Below are 20,606 nucleotides of genomic sequence, written 5' to 3' on the forward strand. Positions count from 1 at the left end.
CTCTCACTGCTAAATACCCCTACGCGCAAGCAAATTTTTGAAAAAAAATTGATTGATGTTTTAGTCCCGAAATGACCTAGTTTGTGTCGAGTGGACCTCTTTCTCTCTCTCTCTCTCTTTCTCTCTCTCTCTCTCTCTCTCTCTCTCTCTTTATACCTTGTGACAAATGATCATAATTATTTGACTATATCAATTTTAAGAATCTGGGAAATAGTTTATCGGCATACAAATTTCAACCATTATGTAAAGTTTTGGGTTTGGATGACTTGGCGGCTGTGGGCGTATGTTTTATTGCCTGGATCCTATCATTTTCTGGTCCATTTTTACTCTCTTTTTTGTCCCCGGCGTTTCAAAGCAAATTTTTGAACAAAAATTGATCCATGTTTTAGTCCCGAAATGACCTAGTTTGTGTCGAGTGGACCTCTCTCTCTCTCGCTCGATCCTATCTTTTTCTGGCCGATTTTTACTTTCTTTTTTGTCCCCCGCCTTTCAAAGAAAATGGGTTCGTCCGTCTGTCTGTCTGTCTGTCTGTCTGTCCGTCCGACTTGGGACACAATAACTCTCCTTCTAATTGAGCTAGAATGTTCAAACTTGGTGTGGGTGTTTATTAGGTCAATGCCCTGATGGAGTTCGGAGATGGGCATTTTCTACTTAGGATAAGCAGAGATAAGTAATTTGATTGGTTGATGCTTTGGGACACAATAACTTTAGTTCTATTTAAGTGAGAGTGATGAAACTTGGTGTATATTCCTTGACTAAGTTCGATAATGAGGATTTTTTGCTTAGAGTAAGCAGAGCGATAAGCAATTGATTGGCCAAGACTTTGGAACACAATAACTCTCCTTCTAATTGAGCTATAAAGTTCAAACTTGGTGTAGGTGTTTATTAGGTCAATACCTTGATGGGGTTTGATGATAAAGATTGTCTGCTTCTGGTAAGCAGAGATAAGCAATCTGATTGGTTGATACTTTGGGGCACCATAACTTTGGTTTTAATTAAGTGAGAGTGATGAAACTCCGAGTATAGATTCATTATATCATTACCTTGACTAAGTTCGATAATAATTTTCTGCTTGGGCGAAGGAGCGATAAGCAATTTGATTGGTCAAGAGTTTGGAACATAACAACTCTGGTTTTAATTAAGGTAGAATGTTTAAACTTGATGTAGATGTTCATTAGGTGAATGTCTTGACTGAGTTCAATGATTAACATTTCACGCTAAAGCTAAACAGAGCTAAGAAATTTCATTGGTCGATCATTTGGGACAAGATAACTTTGATTCTATCTGATAGAGAGTGATGAAACTTAGTGTATAGTTGATGATCTGTTTGATTGTGCGATTAATTAATGTGTCATCTATTTATTTTGGGATTTCGGCGGAGGACATCAGCCTCACTGTTGGCTTGTTATTACATAAGAAACATTCATTAGGAGCTTAAATGTATACACTTTCACAGTCATGCTCATATTTCTGTCATTTTGAAATCTCGAGAATCACTAATTGCTTCTCAGAATCTTTGAGTGACAGATTTCATATCCAAATTACCTATTAATCTGTAAACTAGTAAGATTTATGATGGTAATACCGTTAATGATGAGGTAACATTTATCAGTATCATTTGTATAATAGTTATAACATTTTTTATTTCATTTGATTTAAATTGCTTGATAGAAGGTAACATATTTTGCATTAATAGCATTCATCAGTCTTTTGTGATTCCTAGAACCCTGCAGCACTTTGAGCGCTCGAAACTACAGATCCCTCTAGTGTCTCAAACAGTGCAAATCTCAAATCACATGGTCATTTTTAACTGTTATCATATATTCCATTGTCTAACTAGAGAGAATTAGTGAGTATTGCAACTGTTTGACAGAATGTAGGGAAGTGGACTATGATCCCACGTATAGTTGGACATGTGTATGAGTTAGTTGTATTTTACGTCCGCTTCCACCAAGGTGATATCGCAGACAATATAGTTGGACAACTGTTTCTCACCATTTATGTCTACTGATAGACGATCAGTTTTAGACAAGTTATTTCCCTTGGATTAGAAAATCGGTTTCAGACCAGTTATTTGATAACCTCGATGACACAAACAAGAATGTAATAGACATTAGACATTAATAATTATACTTAGTCAGAGCTTAATGTTATTTTTGAAAGAGATTTTCCACGTTACAGGCGTCTGTGCCTAAATGCACAGGATCTAAAGCCAATTTATAGACGCTAACAAATATTGATTCCTCGCTAAGTTGTATAAAGTTACAAGGATGAAATGAAAGTTTGTTATCATGGATAGATTAACTATTTAATTGCACCGTATACCTATAAAAATAGAGATATATTTTCAGTGATAAGAATGAAATGTTTATGCTGATTCTCAATAACATTTTAGTTATATAGGATTAAATACCGTAGTATACAGTTTTTTATATATACTATTACTTTTGATCCTTTTATGTTCATAGGTACATGTTCGTATACCTACAAAAATAGAAGTATATTTTTAATGATAAGAATGATTCTCAATAACATTTCGCTCATATAGGATTAAATACCGTAGTATACAGCGTTTTATATACTATTAATTTTGATCCTTTTATCTTCATACATGTAGGTACATGTTCATATATGCATATACCTAGGTAAAAATAAGAGGCAGACATTATACTGCGAATAATGTGACTTATATCTTAAGTCATAGAAAAATTGTTTATATAAGATATATATCTGCTTTAGATAAATATAAATAATGTATTTATAACTTATATCCATTTAAGTTTTTAAACCATAGACAAGGCTATCTATTTATTATACATGCCAATTCGTTTAATTTTTAAGATATGAAGAACGCTATCTTGCTTAATGCACTCTTTTCACGGAAGGTTTTTATTTTTATTGTAAATCGTGCACAGAATCATGAATGAATCATAAACAGAGACAGAGCACATCTGGTAAAATCATCTTCTTACGTCTTATGGTAGTCACCATCAACCAGTTTGTTTACATACATATGTAATAGGCCACCCTAACAAGTTCTTTGTTTCTATGAAAAGGGGATTAAAACAGGTGGAAAATTTGGATCGAGCTGAGATTAATATTATTCCAATAAGTAATCTTTTATCCCCGGATTCATTCATCTAAAATGAATAAAATTTTGTTGTTTATTGCTTGCAATGTCTGTGTATTGTGTGTGTTGTATAAAGGTTTGTCTTCTGGCTGGGTTTCTATTTGTATGTGGTATGGTTCTCCTGCATTTACTATTAGTAAAACTATTATACGTTCCTTACAGATTCATTTTTATAGTTATTTTAACTGAAATTATTATGACCTTTCTTAAAAATGAATTCATATTATCTGCATCCCATCCCCCCTCCCTCACCTCTTCACCCTAATCAAAGTCTACTACCTGAATTAATTAATTAATTTGACAGCATTTCTCAAAATTAACAAGACCCTACCAAAACAGAGACTATTGGTAGTTGGTTTTATTATCAGTTTGTTATGATTAGCCTAGTTTCTTTTGAGGGGGGGGGGGCAGCACCAAATAGCCAACAAAAATAATGTCTGTTGATAATGAAATAAACTCATACTAGACCTACATTTTACAGAATTTATAAATTCAGTGTCTTTTAGTCCTATTCATAAAGTAATTTGAAACAGAGATTCATTTTGTGATGGCCTCGTATATCTGGTTGTTCTAAGATAAATGTTATTCAGCTGTTAATCTAGATTACATTGACGTTAGTTGAAGGAAGGGGTGGGGGAGAAAGATAGTCTGAAAGATTTACAGCTTGAGGTTATAAATACCTGAAAAATATGATAGCTCTACTATAATTACTCCCCAGGAATCAACTTAAATATGGCTGCCAGTTAATATAGTAACTTTGGGATCTCAACATAAATTAGAGAAAACAAATTCTGTTATTTTTGATACCTTGTAAATTCATTATTTTTTTTTAGAATTATTTTTACTTTAAGTTCATAATTATATTCTGGTAAAGTGCATGCAGTAAATGGGGGAAAAGTGTAAATAAATTTCTAGGTGCTTTAAAATTATTGAAGCTGGGGCTTTGGCAGGTTTACCTGAATTTGAAGTGAAATTGCTAAAGACACCTGGATTTCAATTTTTATCGGATTTCAACGAAACTTGAACTATAGGTTTATCTCCTTAAGATCTCGGTTTCTTTCGATATTGGCATGTATCGGACCATAACTTAATGGATTATGGCCCCTGATTGTACGAAAAATTGCATTTTTATCTTGTGGACACTCTAGAGGTCACAATTTTAATCCGATTTTGATGAAACTTGAAATGCATGTTTATAACTAACAGATCTTGGTTCCTTTCGATATTCGCACATATCTTAGTGTCACTTTCTGAAATATGGCCCCTGATGGTATGAAAAATCATGTTTTTGGCTTGTGGTCCCTCCAGAGGTCACTATTTTATCTTAAAAAAACGTTTGAGTATATCACCATTACACCGTAATGAAGGTTGAGTTCAAATTTCGTGAAAATCGGACAAAAACTGAGGGACAAAATGGCTGCCGCTTGTACGCGAATAGTGTAAAAATATGGTATATCAAGGTTGTGGACCCTGTAGAGGTCACAATTTTAATCCGATTTTGATCAAACTTGAAATGCTTGTTTATAACCCAAAGACCTTGGTTCCTTTCGATATTTGCGCATATCGAATCGTAACTTCCTGAATTATGGCCCCTGATTGTACAAATTATCAACTTTTTTTTAGCTTGTGGTCGAATTTCGTGAAAATCGGACCAAAACTGCCAGACAAAATGGCCGCCCCTCGTACGCAAATAGTGTAAAATATATCAAAGTTGTGGACCCTCTGGAGGTCACAATTTTGTGCCGATTTTGATGAAACTTGAAATGCATGTTTATAACCCAAAGATCTTGGTTGCTTTGGATATTCACGCATATTGGATTGAAACTTCATGAATTATGGCCCCTGATTGTACGAAAAATCACATTTTTAGCTTGTTGACACTCTAGAGATCACAATTTTGATCCGATTTTGATGAAACTTGAAATGCATGTTTATAGCCCAAAGATCTTGGTTTCTTTCAATATTCGCGCCTATCGGATCATAACTTCCTGGATTATGGTCCCTGATTGGTTGAAAAATCACATTTTTAGCTTGTGGATTCTCTAGAGGTCACAATTTTTTTTTCGATTTTAAAAACCATTCAGATCACTATTCTACCATAATGAAGGTTGAATTGGAATTTTGGGAAAATCGAAATGAAACTGCCTACAAAATGGCCGCTCTTTGTATGCAAATTGTATATAAGTATGTAATTCAAAGGTTATGGACGCTCTGGAGGTCACAATTTTTATCAAATTTTGATGAAACTTAAAACATATCTTTATATTCCAAAAATCTCAGTCCCTTTTGATATTTGCGCATTTCAGACCATAACTTTCTGGATTATGGCCCCTGATTGTACAAAAAATCGTTTTTGTTTTTAGCTTGTTCTCTATCCATCTCTTTCAAAATGTGGGCGTATCCTGCCTGGCAGCCGCTGGTATTGTACCTTATGACTAATGGAATTTTTTTTTAAATTTTTTAATGTAAATAGGGAGATAACTCCATACATTTTCTCTAAATGTATCTGACAAGATCATCATTATGATCAAACAGTATATAAATAATAGTTGGGAAAAAAGTTAGTTTTGCATCAAGATTAATATCAACTAGAGTTTTTATTATTACAGGGAATCGATACCCAAAACATCAGTTTTAGAGAAAATGATAAATGATTTCTGTGTTTTGGCTAGTTTCCAATGTCTAGAATACATAAAGCAATTAGTTATATATGTATATAGAAAACTTTTGATTAATAAACAATACTCAATAGAATTATTTTGCAAGGGAAAAATCTGTTATTCTCAATAAGAATAGTAATTAAATGGAGTATTAATTGATTAGCATTTTTGCAACACATATTTCATATTGTATATTATAAATTAACAACATCAAATAGCAGAATGCTTTTATCACCTTGCTGTTAGTTGTTTAGTTTTTATACGCCCACATGGAAATGCTCTCCTATATTGTCGTTTTCTGTACAATTTCTTGTGAACACTCTACAGACTACATTTATCATCCAATTGTTTTGAAATTTATATGTGATATAAAAAATTAGTGAGATGAAGAATCCTATTTAATTTCACCAATTTCCATTAATTTGTTCTAGAGGTTATGGTCCTTGCTTCAATTTTTAGAATCTTGTGAACGCGGTTACGAAAAGGTGTCTTTCGATCTGTATGAAATTTTTATGCATTATTTAAATTAGTAAAACAAATAAGCCTCAACAAATTCTGTTAATTACTTCTAGACTTATATTTTGCTATATAAATTGAGTAAATTAGTATTGGGTGTTTTTTCCATAGCATTTTGTGATGAGATATGTTGGCTTGTCTATATTCTGTCCAAAATATACTTGGTTGAAGACATGTGAACTCCACTTTTTGATATATTTTGGCTAAGTCAAGACTCTGATGTGCTATGTGTATTGTATATACACCTGTTTTAGATGAAACAAAGCAGTACTTTGGGTGTATTCTCACCTCCACATCAGTGGCAAGCAGGGAATTGGTGATGTCCAGGGCTGATTCCTTGATAGTATGCCCCCAAGACTTGAATATAGGGCCTAGTACTCAGAAATTTGAGGAAGGAAGACATTTGAAATATGTTAAAAAAAAAAAAAAAAAGCGAAATAAACTTTTTATTCAAATTAAGTAGGGCAGCTTGTACAACAAAGTTAACAGCGATAGTTTCAAAAATTTTAAATTTAGATGCTCCATTTTATTTGCCCCCTCCGCCCCCCTCTCTGCATGACACTGCCCTACATACCCCGCTCCCATATTAACACATCTAAAACTATTGTTTATTTTACAGCAGCCTCGTGCGGTTTATACCCCAAAGAATACAACCATGTCGCCATCAGGTACACCAGCAGCTAGTGGTATATATCAACCTACACCATCAGGTTGGACAGGATCCACATATTACAGAAATCAAGGTGTTCGATATCAGTCACCTAGTACAAATCCGTATGCTACCTATATTCAACACACGGTAAGTTTTGTGTTTGGATATTTTTTTTTATATCACCATTTCAAGAAAAAAGGCTTTTAACTGTTTTACATATTGTATGACCGGGAATCTTTCATTATAAAATGATACTTATTTAGTTGAGGCCCATTGGCATTTTTATTTATGATAAACATGAACACAATGAACTTGCTTGCATTCTCCCTCCCCGCTGTCAGATCATGCCAGAACATCAGTCAGCATTAGTCAAGTCTACACAGTTATAAAAACATTGATCACATAGCTCAATGAATAATAACTTTTTTTATTTAAAGACATTTCAGTGCAACAATTTAATATTGCAATACAGATATTTTGTAATCTGTTAAGGAAAAATTTGCAATATCTCTGATGTGTCAGTCACATGAGTTAACAAAATTTGATTTACCGCCCCACAGTTAACATGACCACAAACTGTCATCAACCCTGTCCCTCCTTTCACTTTTGGTTGTTAAGGAAATGGAGTCTACATTTTTCATCTCAAATAACGTTGAATTTAAATATAATTCTATTCGCAGAGTTATTGCCCTTTACTTACATCAAAAACAGTGGTGCTATTTTTACGAGATTTTTGAAAATTTTTGACTGACTTGTGTTATTTCGGTTCAATGGTACGAAGTATGTGTATCTTGCTATTTCACTTCATATTAGATCAATGCTTATAACTTTTTTTGATTTTTAACCCACAATTCTTTTACATCAAGAGATCTAAAGGCAGTTTAACTTACAAACCAACCCAAGGTTTCCGTTTGAGGAAAGTTTGTGTGAGGTTTATAAACGAGTTGTATCAATATAGAATGTGGTAGCCATTTGTTGGCGAGATCTGATTACCAGTTTGTATGAGTTGAGTTACCAGCTACAGGTGTTTATTTATTATCTTTATATACCAGTCTTTATGTATACCATGTTAAAGCTACACCACCTAATATCAATATTATGTTTATTGGGACGGATAAGACAGATCTACTGTGGTACCACAGATTTTAAAAATCTTGGTAGACAGATATTAAAATCATAGAAAGGGCCTTCATGATTGTGAAGTGTGCAAAAGTTACTTATCAGATATCAAAGGATTAGTCAGTCATACAAGGGCCTTTATAATTGCAAGGGCTGAAAAATGTTTGCCCAAATTAGTTGGAAAGCATGAGAATCCCAATAATTTTACTGACTGAAAAATTCCATATTCACTGATTTTTTTTTTACCCCAAAAAAATTATACCAACCAAATAGATTTGGATCAAAATATACATCCGGACGGACACTAAAAGAAATTGTGTAGCAGACAAGATAAACATATCAACACAATATATATCTTGGACTTCTCCTTTAAATAATGGAAGCATTGTGTTCCAGATCTGCAGATTATAGAAACAAGCTAGCAATAAGTGTTGGGTAAAACTCAGTTATATTGGTTTTGTTTCTTAAAGAGGTTCCCAGAAAAGTATTTATCGGGTGGTTATTTTCAATAAAAGTATGGCAATTTTGGTATACAGTATGGAAAGTAGAAATATCCAATCTTACTAGAAAAATACTGGATTCTCTGAAAAACACTCATGGAGCGTATACAGGACAAAAATGTAAGGGTTCCCCTAATCGACAGCCCGACGATTAAGTATATCTGCACATGTGACGTCTAAGGTTGCACGCAGAGATTGAGAGCTTAATGTACATGTTGATAAACTTTATGAAAAGTTAGACGTACAGCACTTTCTGAGATAAAAATTACAGAGAAAGACGCTGCCGGTGGATAATCCGAGAATTTAATTAGGATTCGATATTTGTAATAAATAGTCAGCGATTAAAGACAACATCGTCTTGTGTATGCAATGAATTCTCCTCCGACATCACGTGACACAAACATGACCTCTTTTGATCGATTTTTTAAAGCAGGGGTATTCCTTGGCAATTACAATGTTCTGAGATGGATTTGAAGCAAAATTATGAAAAATTAATTAGTTTGAGTATGTTTTTAGTCCAAATATATCATCAAATCAGCCATTTTGTACACGGGAATGTATCTCTAATTATTAATTTAAATATTAAAATAATCAACATGAGTAAATTTTGGCGTGGATTAAGAATAAAGATGTGAAAAATTAGTTTCTGTCCTAAAAATGCAAATAAATTGTGGCTTATATATGATAAATATATATGTAAGTGAAATTAATATATTTTTTAGAGACGGCCCTTACAATCCATTAGGCCATGAATATTTGATTGTGGTGTTAAAACTTGGTAGGCATATAATACCAATAGTAAAATAAACATGGCCTTTTAAAATAGAATTTACTTCTTAAAATAGATATATACTATTGAATTTATTGACATATAAAGCCTTAGAATCGACTTTAAATAAACCTTCATAGTGGCTTGTGACACCTGGCTTGTGACACTGACAACGCTGTTGGTAGGGACACGACATTGACTGACCTGATTTTGTTGACTGAAGTTTGTCTTATTCAACATTGTGGCCTGTATGATAGGGAAGAGTCTAAGAGTTTGACCTAGTAATATTGTGTAGCTGTTTTCCAGTCACTCAGCCTGTATTGTATGTTATGACTACTTCAACTTCTTACAACCAGTCTCGACAGTCTGACTGGCATACTGCACCTAGAATGGCATTAAACGGAATATCAGCGCGACCTGACGCGACACTAGTGCCCCGACCTGATGTAGTTCCCCATCTATTCCAAAAGGTACGAGGCTTTATCTTATTTATTATATTATACCTCGCTGTTAACATTCATTTATGAACATAGACAAATGTCCGATACTATATCCTGTATATATAGTAGTTAAATCCTGTTCATAATAATTAATATTCTTACATATTCAATTGTAATATTCGATTGCATATATTTGAATAATTTCTGCAGTTCAAAGTTTATCAGCCCATTGCATTCAAGAATCAAACAGTAGTTAATGTCCTATGTAAATATTTTGAAATTATGTAGTATGTACATAGATAAAAAGGCAGACCTATTATACATGAATTATTGCATGATATTTTTGTAAACAGAGACCCTAGATAATATATTTATATATTGTTAACTTAAAGCTTGTCATTTGTGGGCTTCCTGCCATTCAGGATCATTTTACAGTAAAATAATGTGGTTTAATACTATCCAAGCTGTATATTGTTAATAATTTGTTTGATATACATGAAGATATATAATATTCATAGTTGTTAAAGCTTGGCACAGATCTATTCAATTTTATCGAAATCAATCATAGTATCTCATAATTGAGAAAGTGTGCAATGACATTTTTGACTGAATTTCATCACATAAATATTTTTGATAAAAATATTTCTTTTATGTCATGATCACATGATTTAAGTTGCCTCATATATTATATACATTATGGAATTCCCAACGACTTTCTGAGACGACCATTATTGAATTTTATTGTTCAGGTTTATAATGCATATGAATATGAAGTGGTATATGTTGTATATAGGAAGTTTATATTGAATGTATATAACCCTGATACCAGTCAGATAACATAAATATTACAGAGAAGGATACAAAATATAATAAATATATTTGGTGAACTATTATTATCTGAAGCACGCCAGATAACTCACTAGTGCATGCCAAATATAACAAGCATGCCAAATATAACAAGCATGCACTAGTTAGTTAAAAGGTGCCAGGTATAATTAGTAGTGCACATCAGAAAACGATTGGTGCGCATATTGCCTTGACAATGAATGTTTTTAAATACCCTCAAAAGAGCATTATTTTGGTTAATTAAGTATGTTAATGTCAGGACCTGATCCATTGCCAGTTCCTCCATTTCTTAAAGCAATAAAGGAGTGGTGGTAGATCTAACTAATAAACTATTTATTATGTGAGTAGTGGCACATTACTTATTATCTGGTGCACCAGCTATTATACTAGTAATTACTTATCCAGTGCATTCCAGATAGTAATATGCTCCCAGTATATTTGTTTATTTTGTGTCCCTTACTGTAGGATACTATCATTTATGCATACATAATCTATAAACACCAAAATTTGTTTGACAAAAAATCTGAGTTATCTTAAATAAATGTCTTTCTTATCATTGTTATAATAATAATAGACATATAACTTATGACTATCTCCTGAACACACTCGGGCTATGTTCACATTGCTGTGATATTATATATGTTTGCATACTGCTACACATGCTGTGTATACATCAACTAAAATTTGCAGGGCTAACAATTTGGGAACATGGCCTTAGAGAGCTAAACAAGAGAAATACATTTTTTAGTTGATATGGTATATGCTGCGGTACTGTTCTTTAAAATAATTAGCTCTCTGTTGTGAAATAAGTTGATTTTTTTTTATGAATGATTTTGATCTCTGTTTGATGAACATGACGACTTATATTTAGACTGTAATAACCTTGAAGTCCTTGTTATCAACACTTAGTATAACCTTTCATACATAATAGATATAGATATAATCACTATAAAGGTATAAAGATCACATGTACATGTAACTGACAAACTTTTCTTTACAGAAAAACTAAATCCATCACTTAATTAGGTATTATCCCTTATTTGTGTTTTACTGTCAGAAAGCAGGATTTTCTCAAATTCAAACTTTCTAGGCAGAATCTTATATTCATGTTGCAAAAATTGCAAAAGTCAATCTTTTTACTCATGGCGAGTCATGGAAAACCTAAATCATTCCAACTGGTTTATTTTGCGTACTTTCCTTTCAGTATTGTTTTCTAACAATACACTCGCAGAATTTAAATATTATTCATGTATTTGGGTCAAAATCTGCCAGCAGCAACAACACCTTTAATGCTCCCATCCTAAACTGGAAAGTCTCTAGCATAGTGGGAAGATGTTGGCCCTGATTAAGGCTGGAGAACAGTTTTCATTTGGTAAAGATTTGTATTGAGACAATATATATATATATATATATATATATATATATATATATATATATATATATAATAAATAAAAGATTCTACTCTCAGGTAAAAGTATATAGAAAAATGAGGTTTTTAGAAAGGAAAAACTAATTTCATCTTAGCTAGCGCTTTCACCCACTACGGGGATCATCAGGCATTTAATAATGAGATAGTATACAATTACATGACGTCATGGCGTTATTTATTTTCTAGCGAATTATTATCCGACCAGTTGAGTTTATATAAGGGGAATACCCTAAATTTTCCCTTTCCACATGTATCCAAGTGTTCACTTAGTGGAATCATTCTATTTTTGGGATTAGCAATGTGGGATCTGTGTAGGTTCATCCTTATGTTCAGTTGTGATTCGGTTTTGCCTATATACTCTTTATTACAACCTGGACATATTATCAAATATATAACATTTTTACTTTTACATGTCATAGATTGTTTAACTTTAAAATGTATATTTCCATTAATTTTTACTGTTTTCCCTTCAATAATGTTGTCACAAGTTTTACATCTATTGTCCCCACACTTTGTGACACTCGTTTCTGTGACTTCAGAATCAAATTTTGACAAAGTAAGTATTCGTCGTAAATTTGGGGGTTGTTTGTAAGAATTTATAATTTTTGTTGTATCCCATATTTCCGACATTTTTTTACTATTTCTTAATAAATATGTATGTTTATTTATTACATCCCTGGCTTTTTCTTGAGTTGGGTTATAAGTTGAAACTAATGTTAAGACATTTTCTTCTATGCTTTTAATTGTATGTCTATCCTTGGGGATTCTTAACTCTTTTGGGTCCATTTCTAAGGCTTTGCGATTAGCTTCCTGTATGAGTTTTAATGGGTAATTTTGTTTAAGTAAAAATTGTTTCAGTTCATTTAATCTAACTAATTTTGTTTCTGGATTAGATACAATAGTGCAGACCCTTCTAGCCAAATTAAAGGGTATATTTCTTTTTGTGTGTGGAGGGTGACATGAATTAAAATTTAAGTATTGGTGGGTGTCTGTTGGTTTGTAATATATATATATATATCGAAACAGGAAACAGATTGTAGAAACAGATGTGTCTGTTCTTAGTTCACAAGGTTATTGTATATATATATAGTTACTCTATGTATTCTGATTAGGTGGGATAGATAGTCAACTCAGTTATCAAAATCTGTATCAAACTTTTACCTCATTAACTCTTATTAATCTTACTTATTCAAGTTAATATTGCCAAGATAATGTACAGGTTCTGATTTTTTTTTTTCGTCAAATTTGATTGTGTCTTTGCACGATTTGATTTTTGACCTAATACCAACAGTCCAACACAGCTAGCAGGTACCTGTAGCTCAAATAATGACCAATGTATATGAAGGTCAGAAATCGTTATTTTGATCAATGAGCACTTTAGCCAGTCAAAGTCAAAAGCAAATCATTGTTTGATTTGCCTTGTTGTTTGTAGAGCAAGATTACTTGCCACTGAAGTATTTCATGTGAAGTCTTAGACAGGAGGGTTGAGTGCTCAAGTAGCGTAATACATGCAGTTTATATCATAATGTATGTCACTGACATTGTATTGCTCACCTGCTCCAGGTTGTATGCTTTCCTGTCACAGTTGACAAGTGAAGTCTTGAAATAAATATATACCGTATGTTAGTCCAAAAATAACGTAGTGTTTGTGTTGAGTGAACATTAAACCCTAATTTCTGTTTTACCATACTTATTATTGATACACATATTTAGTTATTGCGTGTTATATTTATTTGAATGTTTATCACGTCACCTTTGTAAACTTGCATTTAGGCATAGATTTACAATTATATTTGTATGTTGTAACAGGATGCTGATGTACTGTATAAGTTAGTGACACTATATATGCCAGTGATTACTGGCTGGTGATAACGTACATTTTATATGAATGTTAATGCATGAACAAATTAATGGCTGCTCTAGTCTTATTTATGAGTCGATTATAATCGAAATTGTGCTGTTCAATGCGATTCCACACCAAGAAGGTCATTCAACTTATTTTCACATAAAATTCTCTCTGTCTTCATTAGCCCGGATAAAGCAAAAAGTAGGATATTAAACCCAATTTTATTTCATAAATTTCAGTGCACTGGGTCATATATATGAAGCTGATAGGGTAAAAACATGTAGGTATTGGCAGAAGGCAGTGCTAATCTGGTGACCTGTTGATATTGACCACTGGTCACTCAACTGTTCAATTATTTGTTTATTTGTTTAGTACATATTTTACATTCACTTCAACTGATACAAGTGTAATCAATATCAACAACATGTACTTTTACTTTTTTATATGTGCTCTATAGAGTTGAGCAGTTGTTCACTGACCTTTCCCTGTCTTCATACTCAGGTGTTAAAAGTCCCTTTTAAAGTTGGCAGAATATTTTCACAAGAGTGGATATTGTAAATGATAATTCATTTCCGAATACATAAATGCTAGGCTAAAGATGGCTGGCTTTATTTAGAAACTTACAAAACATGATTTAAGTCCTACTTTTCTGCACCAATTGGGCTAACGAAGACAGGCATACACCATATGGTGTGCTATGGGGGAAATTTTGCCTGGACCGTGGCACTACAGCCTACTCTTATATCAAATTCCAACCGTCGGGGGGGTTCATTAACGTGCATGTCAATGTGTTTAAAGGACCGCATTTTTAGGCCCATCAAAACAACTATATGTTGTCCCTTGCCAGGCCGTCTGTCCTTCACCACTGACAATGGGAACCACGTCTGGAAATCCGATGAACTTTCTCTTGTCAATACAGGGATCGAACACATGACCTCCAAGTTAGCAAGCCAACGTCTTACCCTGAGCCACCATGGCTCCTGATTTAATTTGAGATTACCAGATCGATTACCGTATGATATTAGCATGATTGATTGATTTCTGTTTGAAATACTACTTTACACTTTACTTTCTGTCATGTTGAACATGACTTAAATTACTGTATTCTACAAGAGAGTTATCTTGATTAACTATAAACCATATCCATTCAGAATCAGCTTTAAATAAGCCCAGCTGACAGGAATAAATAACATAGAAACCAAGATACAATTGTATTGACTAAAGAGATTATGTTTGTTGCATTGACACTTCAAGCATCAGCATTTATCCTCACATGCATTATCCTTATTTGAAATATGTGGCAATCCTCCTTCAAGAAATTGCAAAGCATGAATTTTATCTATTTCTCACAACCTGTCTTTGATTCATGCTTAGAATCAACACAGACAAATGTTCAAGGATGTAATTAGAAAATGACCAGAGTCTGTCAGATATTTTAGCCATGGTGAAAGCACAATTATTAGACAAACAATTTTATAGTCTACAGCAGGAGACTGAAAGTTAGCATGCTGTTAAACCCCCTATATCATTTTATTCTTCTCAGACAAATATATGATACTAGCTAACACAGCAGTGTGATTTTGTTTCTTTGTGTAAACTACAGTAATTGTGAGAGAAGAAAGACTTGTAGATCTAGGCTTATAGAACAGGAAAAGTGGTAAGATCTTCAAGTCACTACTTCCACTTTATATCTCGTAAACATTCATGTGATTCCACAAAAACATTTACTGTTGGACTCAAATACTCACCTGAATAGATACTAACAGATTCGTCTTAGTCAAGTTCAAAACTAGATTGGGTTTTTTTCTGTAGGATTTGCAGTAAAAGAATCCTTGATAAATTCATTTATGGAACTGTGATTTAAGTTTTGCAGAGTGTTTGTTAATTTTGTTAAAAAAAAGGTTTGTGGCGCAATATCCAGTTGGTTAACTTATATTCTGGTCAAAACGTAAGTAAAATCAAAGCTTTAATATATCTACTGCACAAATATACATGGCTGATATTTTAGCATTGTCACATAACGTTGGTCTGTGAGCTCCTATTTCAGCTTTCTTCAAACAATTTTGATTGGGAATTCTGCTTAGACATAGTACAGTAGATGTAGATGAGGGAGCGATAGGGAGAATAGGCTGTCCTGGACAATGTTTGAATATGGCTGCCATTCAGGGTAGAGATCTACTTTCAAAGTAGATAGTTATCTGTGTGCAGAATGTATAATAGCCATGTCGCTTCTTACTGATATATTGCTTAGATTGCTGTATAAGCTGTCAGAGGTTATATAAGTACACAAATGTGTAGATGTATGTTTTACTTGAAAAACAAATTTCCTCAATAAAACTAGAAGATTTATACCAAACTGGTCATTCAAATAGGCAGATAAGGCAGTTTGGAAAATAAACCTTTCTCAATTACTAGTAAGAAACTCATAACGAATTGAAATGGGGTTTAACATCCTACTTTTCTGCACCGACTGGACTAATAAACAGAAACTGATAACCACAAAGATAGCTAGCATAATTATCTCCAAGGTTTTTGAATGAGCTTATATAACTCAATCATCGAGGCTCAAAATGACCAATGGCATTGTTTCTTTGGAGTGGACAATCTAATATACAGAACAAAAATAGAGTCTAGTTTTAATTAGATTTCAGTGTTTTAAAGTAAATCAGTTTTGAAATAGGACTTTGTGTGTATACATGTATTGTATTTTGTTATAGTGATTCATTTGGGTTTCCAACAGAGAATGGTCCAGCTGGGATTAATAAAAAGGAGTTATTCCCCTTGTACTACATATATATATATATATATATATATATATATATATATATATATATATATATATATATATATATATATATAAAATGTACCACAACCCGAAATTTCTTTATTTATATACATTCTCCTACTATTCACTCATTTGTAATCCTTTTAACCTATTTGCTATTTTTCTTTGATCCTAAAAAAAAGATGACTAAGTACTTTTTATTATTTTATCACCCGGAAGTAATCTGACCACCAAATGTTTTGTTCTCGCATATTTTTTGAGTGGTTAGGCCTATTAAAATGATTGCCATGACTTATAACCGACTTTGATATTTATAAATATGAATCATTTATATACCTAACTACTGAACAGGAAACGTTTAAAATGCCACTTTTTTAATATGTAAAGCTTTGGATTAAAATGGAAGGGGGGTCTTGTCTTTGCTTATAAATAGATTACAAAATACTGTTATAATAGTGTAGAAATTGGGATATTAATTTGGTTGAATAGTTGTTGATATGATGTAGTAATATTCTAAGAATAATACCTGATATTCAACTGAGATATTGTAGTTTAGAGTTATGATCTTGAAAATTGCTGCATTATAAAATGCCCGAAGAAGGGGGTAAACATAAATGAATAAAATTAATACTACCTTCTGTCTTTTCTGTCCTAAAATTAAGACTGGAGGTGGTGTTAACACAGCTTTAATATCTGATAATTACACAATTTTTCTGTCATCAAGAACATTAGTCTACCATCTGATTAACAAGTGAATGTGGTTTATGTTACACACGTTGTTGATTCATACAGTAAATAAATCTTGATATGCTACAAAACATAAATGCAGATTAAATTAATAAATCACATTAATTTTTTATAGCGTTAATTTATTGTTTTTGCAATACTTGATACTAAAATTGATGGCCCAGTGGTGTTATCAGTGTACTTTAAATGATAAGGTGTATTATTGATGCAGGTATCATGGTTTTGTTCCCATGCTTTTACGTGACCAGGAGTTGTGTCTCCTGCCCAAGCTTGTAGGTTTCTTCCGTTTTTCCCCGTTTCCCCACTGCATGCAAGTTGATTGCTAAAATAAATGAAATGAAATGGGGTTTAACGTCCTACTTTTCTGTACCAGCTGGGCTCATGAAGACGCGATTTTTAGAATAAGGATACACACAATTTCTATTTCTCTCATTATTGGTCATTACGGTATTTAAAAGACTAGGCCCATATAGAGAGTGTGAAGATTGGCATTGTATTGTCATGATAAATGGATTTACATTTAAATTGCCATACTTATCATTCAGACTATTTTTTAGCATCTTTCTTTGTACATAGCAAATGATCTAACTCATCAGTGATGGATTCTCTCTCTCTCTCTCTCTCTCTCTCTCTCTCTGATCTGGTAAAGTGTGGTTTCCTAGTTGGTGGTTGATTACTTATATAAAGGCCTGTGTTTGTTTATCTGTAAGACAGGCCATGTTTTTAACATCAGGTCTATAGAAATAGATAAAAACAATAAACATGTTGTAAGAGAGGAAGTCTGCGGGGAAATAAAGGAGCAGATGTAAAACAGGTGATACATGGATTATCTCCCTTTAGTCTTCGCCTCTCTCTTTTAAACAGACTTTAAAATTTATCTGGTCTAATCATGTTGTAAAAATTCTGTTCTAAAAGAGACTAAATACTTTTTACCAGAAAATTAAATATGATAACTGAATAGTTATTTGTGTGGTGTACTATTAGAGATTATCAAAAATTAAAAATCTGTCCTGTGTACATGTATAGCATGACCATGTTTACTGGTTTATTCCGTACTGCGTTAGATCATGTTCTGATGTTGCTTTGGAAGGACAATGCTACTATAATTGACATTTTGGATTATTTATGTTTTCGTTGGTGATGTACTGTCTAATATCCAATTACCCATGATTCACACTGTGAATAATGTCTAAGTTCCAAAGCAAACATCCATCTAATACCGTTAACAGATTGGACTCAAAATTTTGCACACAATCAAAACTGAAAATTTGCATTATCTGTAATCAAATTCCTTCAAATCTGAAATGATCTTTTTACCTATTGTTCCTTAGTTGTAGGACCAATTTGATTTAGGTTCAAATGAAGTGTTGAATCGGTTGATAAGATGTGTTATACCAAATGAGTAATTACACTAGGACTAATTTTCATTTTGGTTGTTTCAGCAGAATTTTGTTTAGATACTGATTTGAATTTTTTAAATGATATTGCAGCAGTGGGGTCATCTATGAATTTAGAAATTCCTATGTAGAAAAAATTTATCATGCAAAACAAATAAACATATATCAAATTTAACCTAATGGACACTCACATTATTTACCAGAATCAAAGAGAACATTCCGTTTAATGTGGTAGTTTGTTTATTGTTTGAATACAGAAATGAAAATAAAGTTTAATAAAGAAGAAAATTGTTGAGGGCATTTTAAAGTGTGAAATGGTACAATGGTACATGTGGTGTGATATGGAATGAATAGCTCTATAACTCAAATGTAAATTCATTGTAATAACCTAATAAAAGAATTCGCATGTACAGATAATACTGAATAAATAGAGCCCTGAGAATTAAGGCATATTTCAAAATCCTACACAATGCATAATGATGTAATATCATACTCAGATTGCACAATCAATACATAAATGTATAGTAAGGGTATCTCCAAAGATTAAAGGGGCCATAGAAATAAACTCACTTGTTTGGAAGAAATATGTAAATTAGATATATTTTCTATTGGGTTATACCTTTAGATGTAGGCTACAATTTTCTTTATTCTTTTTTAGTGGCTTTAGATTTTAAAGGGACATAATAGTTTCTTTGAGCTTAGTTTGGTGGCAGCAGGGTCAGTTGCATACAATCACAGTCAACATTAGACCTCAAAGGTTCCAGTTGCAAGTAGTTGCATGAACTTGCAACTAAGCGTGCATAGGCAACATAAGCAGTCAGCATTCCCACATTGTAACACAAGAGTGAAATATTATTTAATTTATCTATAAACTAACGTTGACAGTGAGGGTTCAAAGGATTTTTGAAAGACAAATTCATAATGAAAGGGATGGAAAGGAAATATTTGGGTGGATTATATTAAGTCACGTTATTGGAAGTATGTAAATCTTTTTGGGGAGCCCAGAGGAGATGATGGGTGGGGATGAGGGGGAGTAATAGTTTCCTAAATTTCTGTCATTGAGAACCAAAACTCTAATATAAGGAGTGTTGTTATAAAAACTGGTGGGGATCACAGTGGCTAAGTGGGTAAGACGCTGGCTCGCTAGCCTGGAGGTCGTGTGTTCGTTCCCTGCATTGGCCGAGAAAGTTCATCCAGATTTTCCGGCGTGGTTTCTCCTTGTCAGGGATGCAGGACGGAGGGCCTGACAAGGACAGCTGTCTAGTCGTTTGGATGGGACGAAAAACTGAGGTCCTGCGTACACATTGGCGTGAACGTAAAAGATCCCTTGGCAGTTGGAATTCGATATAAGAGTAGACTGTAGCGCCGCTGCCCGTATAAAATTTCCCTCATTGCACACTGTATGGCATATGCCCGTCTTCATTAGCCCAGATTAGGAGTTAAACCCCATTTCATTTCATTTCAATTCATTTTGTTATTAATTGCACTTTAATACTGCATAATGAATAATTCAAAAGCTAGTGGAGTTAAAAGTATATTTTATTTTAATTTAGAGAAACAAATTTTATCAACATGTACAGGGTTTTGCTAGCACATATTTTTGTTTACAGCAACAGGTAACCATGGAAACTACCGATATATAATAAACTTTTGCAACATTTCTTATCAGTGTTATTATATGTGCCAAAATTGGTCAAAAACAACCTATTACATGGATAAAGGTAGTTTCAGGTCTGTGTCTAAAATCTTAGAATTTAAAGATGATGGTCC

General features: G+C 33.0%; 1 protein-coding gene across 9 annotated transcripts in view; it reads left to right on the top strand.

Annotated features, from left to right (window-relative positions):
* LOC126807710 (RNA-binding motif, single-stranded-interacting protein 3) overlaps window positions 1-20,606 on the top strand; it is a 153,600-nt gene that overhangs the window by 12,904 nt on the left and 120,090 nt on the right. For 7 of the 9 annotated variants that reach the window (XM_050532465.2, XM_050532462.2, XM_050532461.2 and 4 more), the window contains one exon: window positions 6,926-7,105. In XM_050532465.2, the coding sequence (XP_050388422.1) occupies window positions 6,926-7,105 (180 nt within the window). Of the gene's footprint in view, window positions 1-6,925; window positions 7,106-9,616; window positions 9,817-20,606 lie in introns of those variants that run through there. The other 2 variants (XM_050532464.2, XM_050532470.2) reach the window with 2 other exon arrangements.

Source organism: Patella vulgata, chromosome 9 (assembly GCF_932274485.2).
Source record: "Patella vulgata chromosome 9, xgPatVulg1.2, whole genome shotgun sequence".
In the NCBI taxonomy this organism is placed as follows: domain Eukaryota; kingdom Metazoa; phylum Mollusca; class Gastropoda; family Patellidae; genus Patella; species Patella vulgata.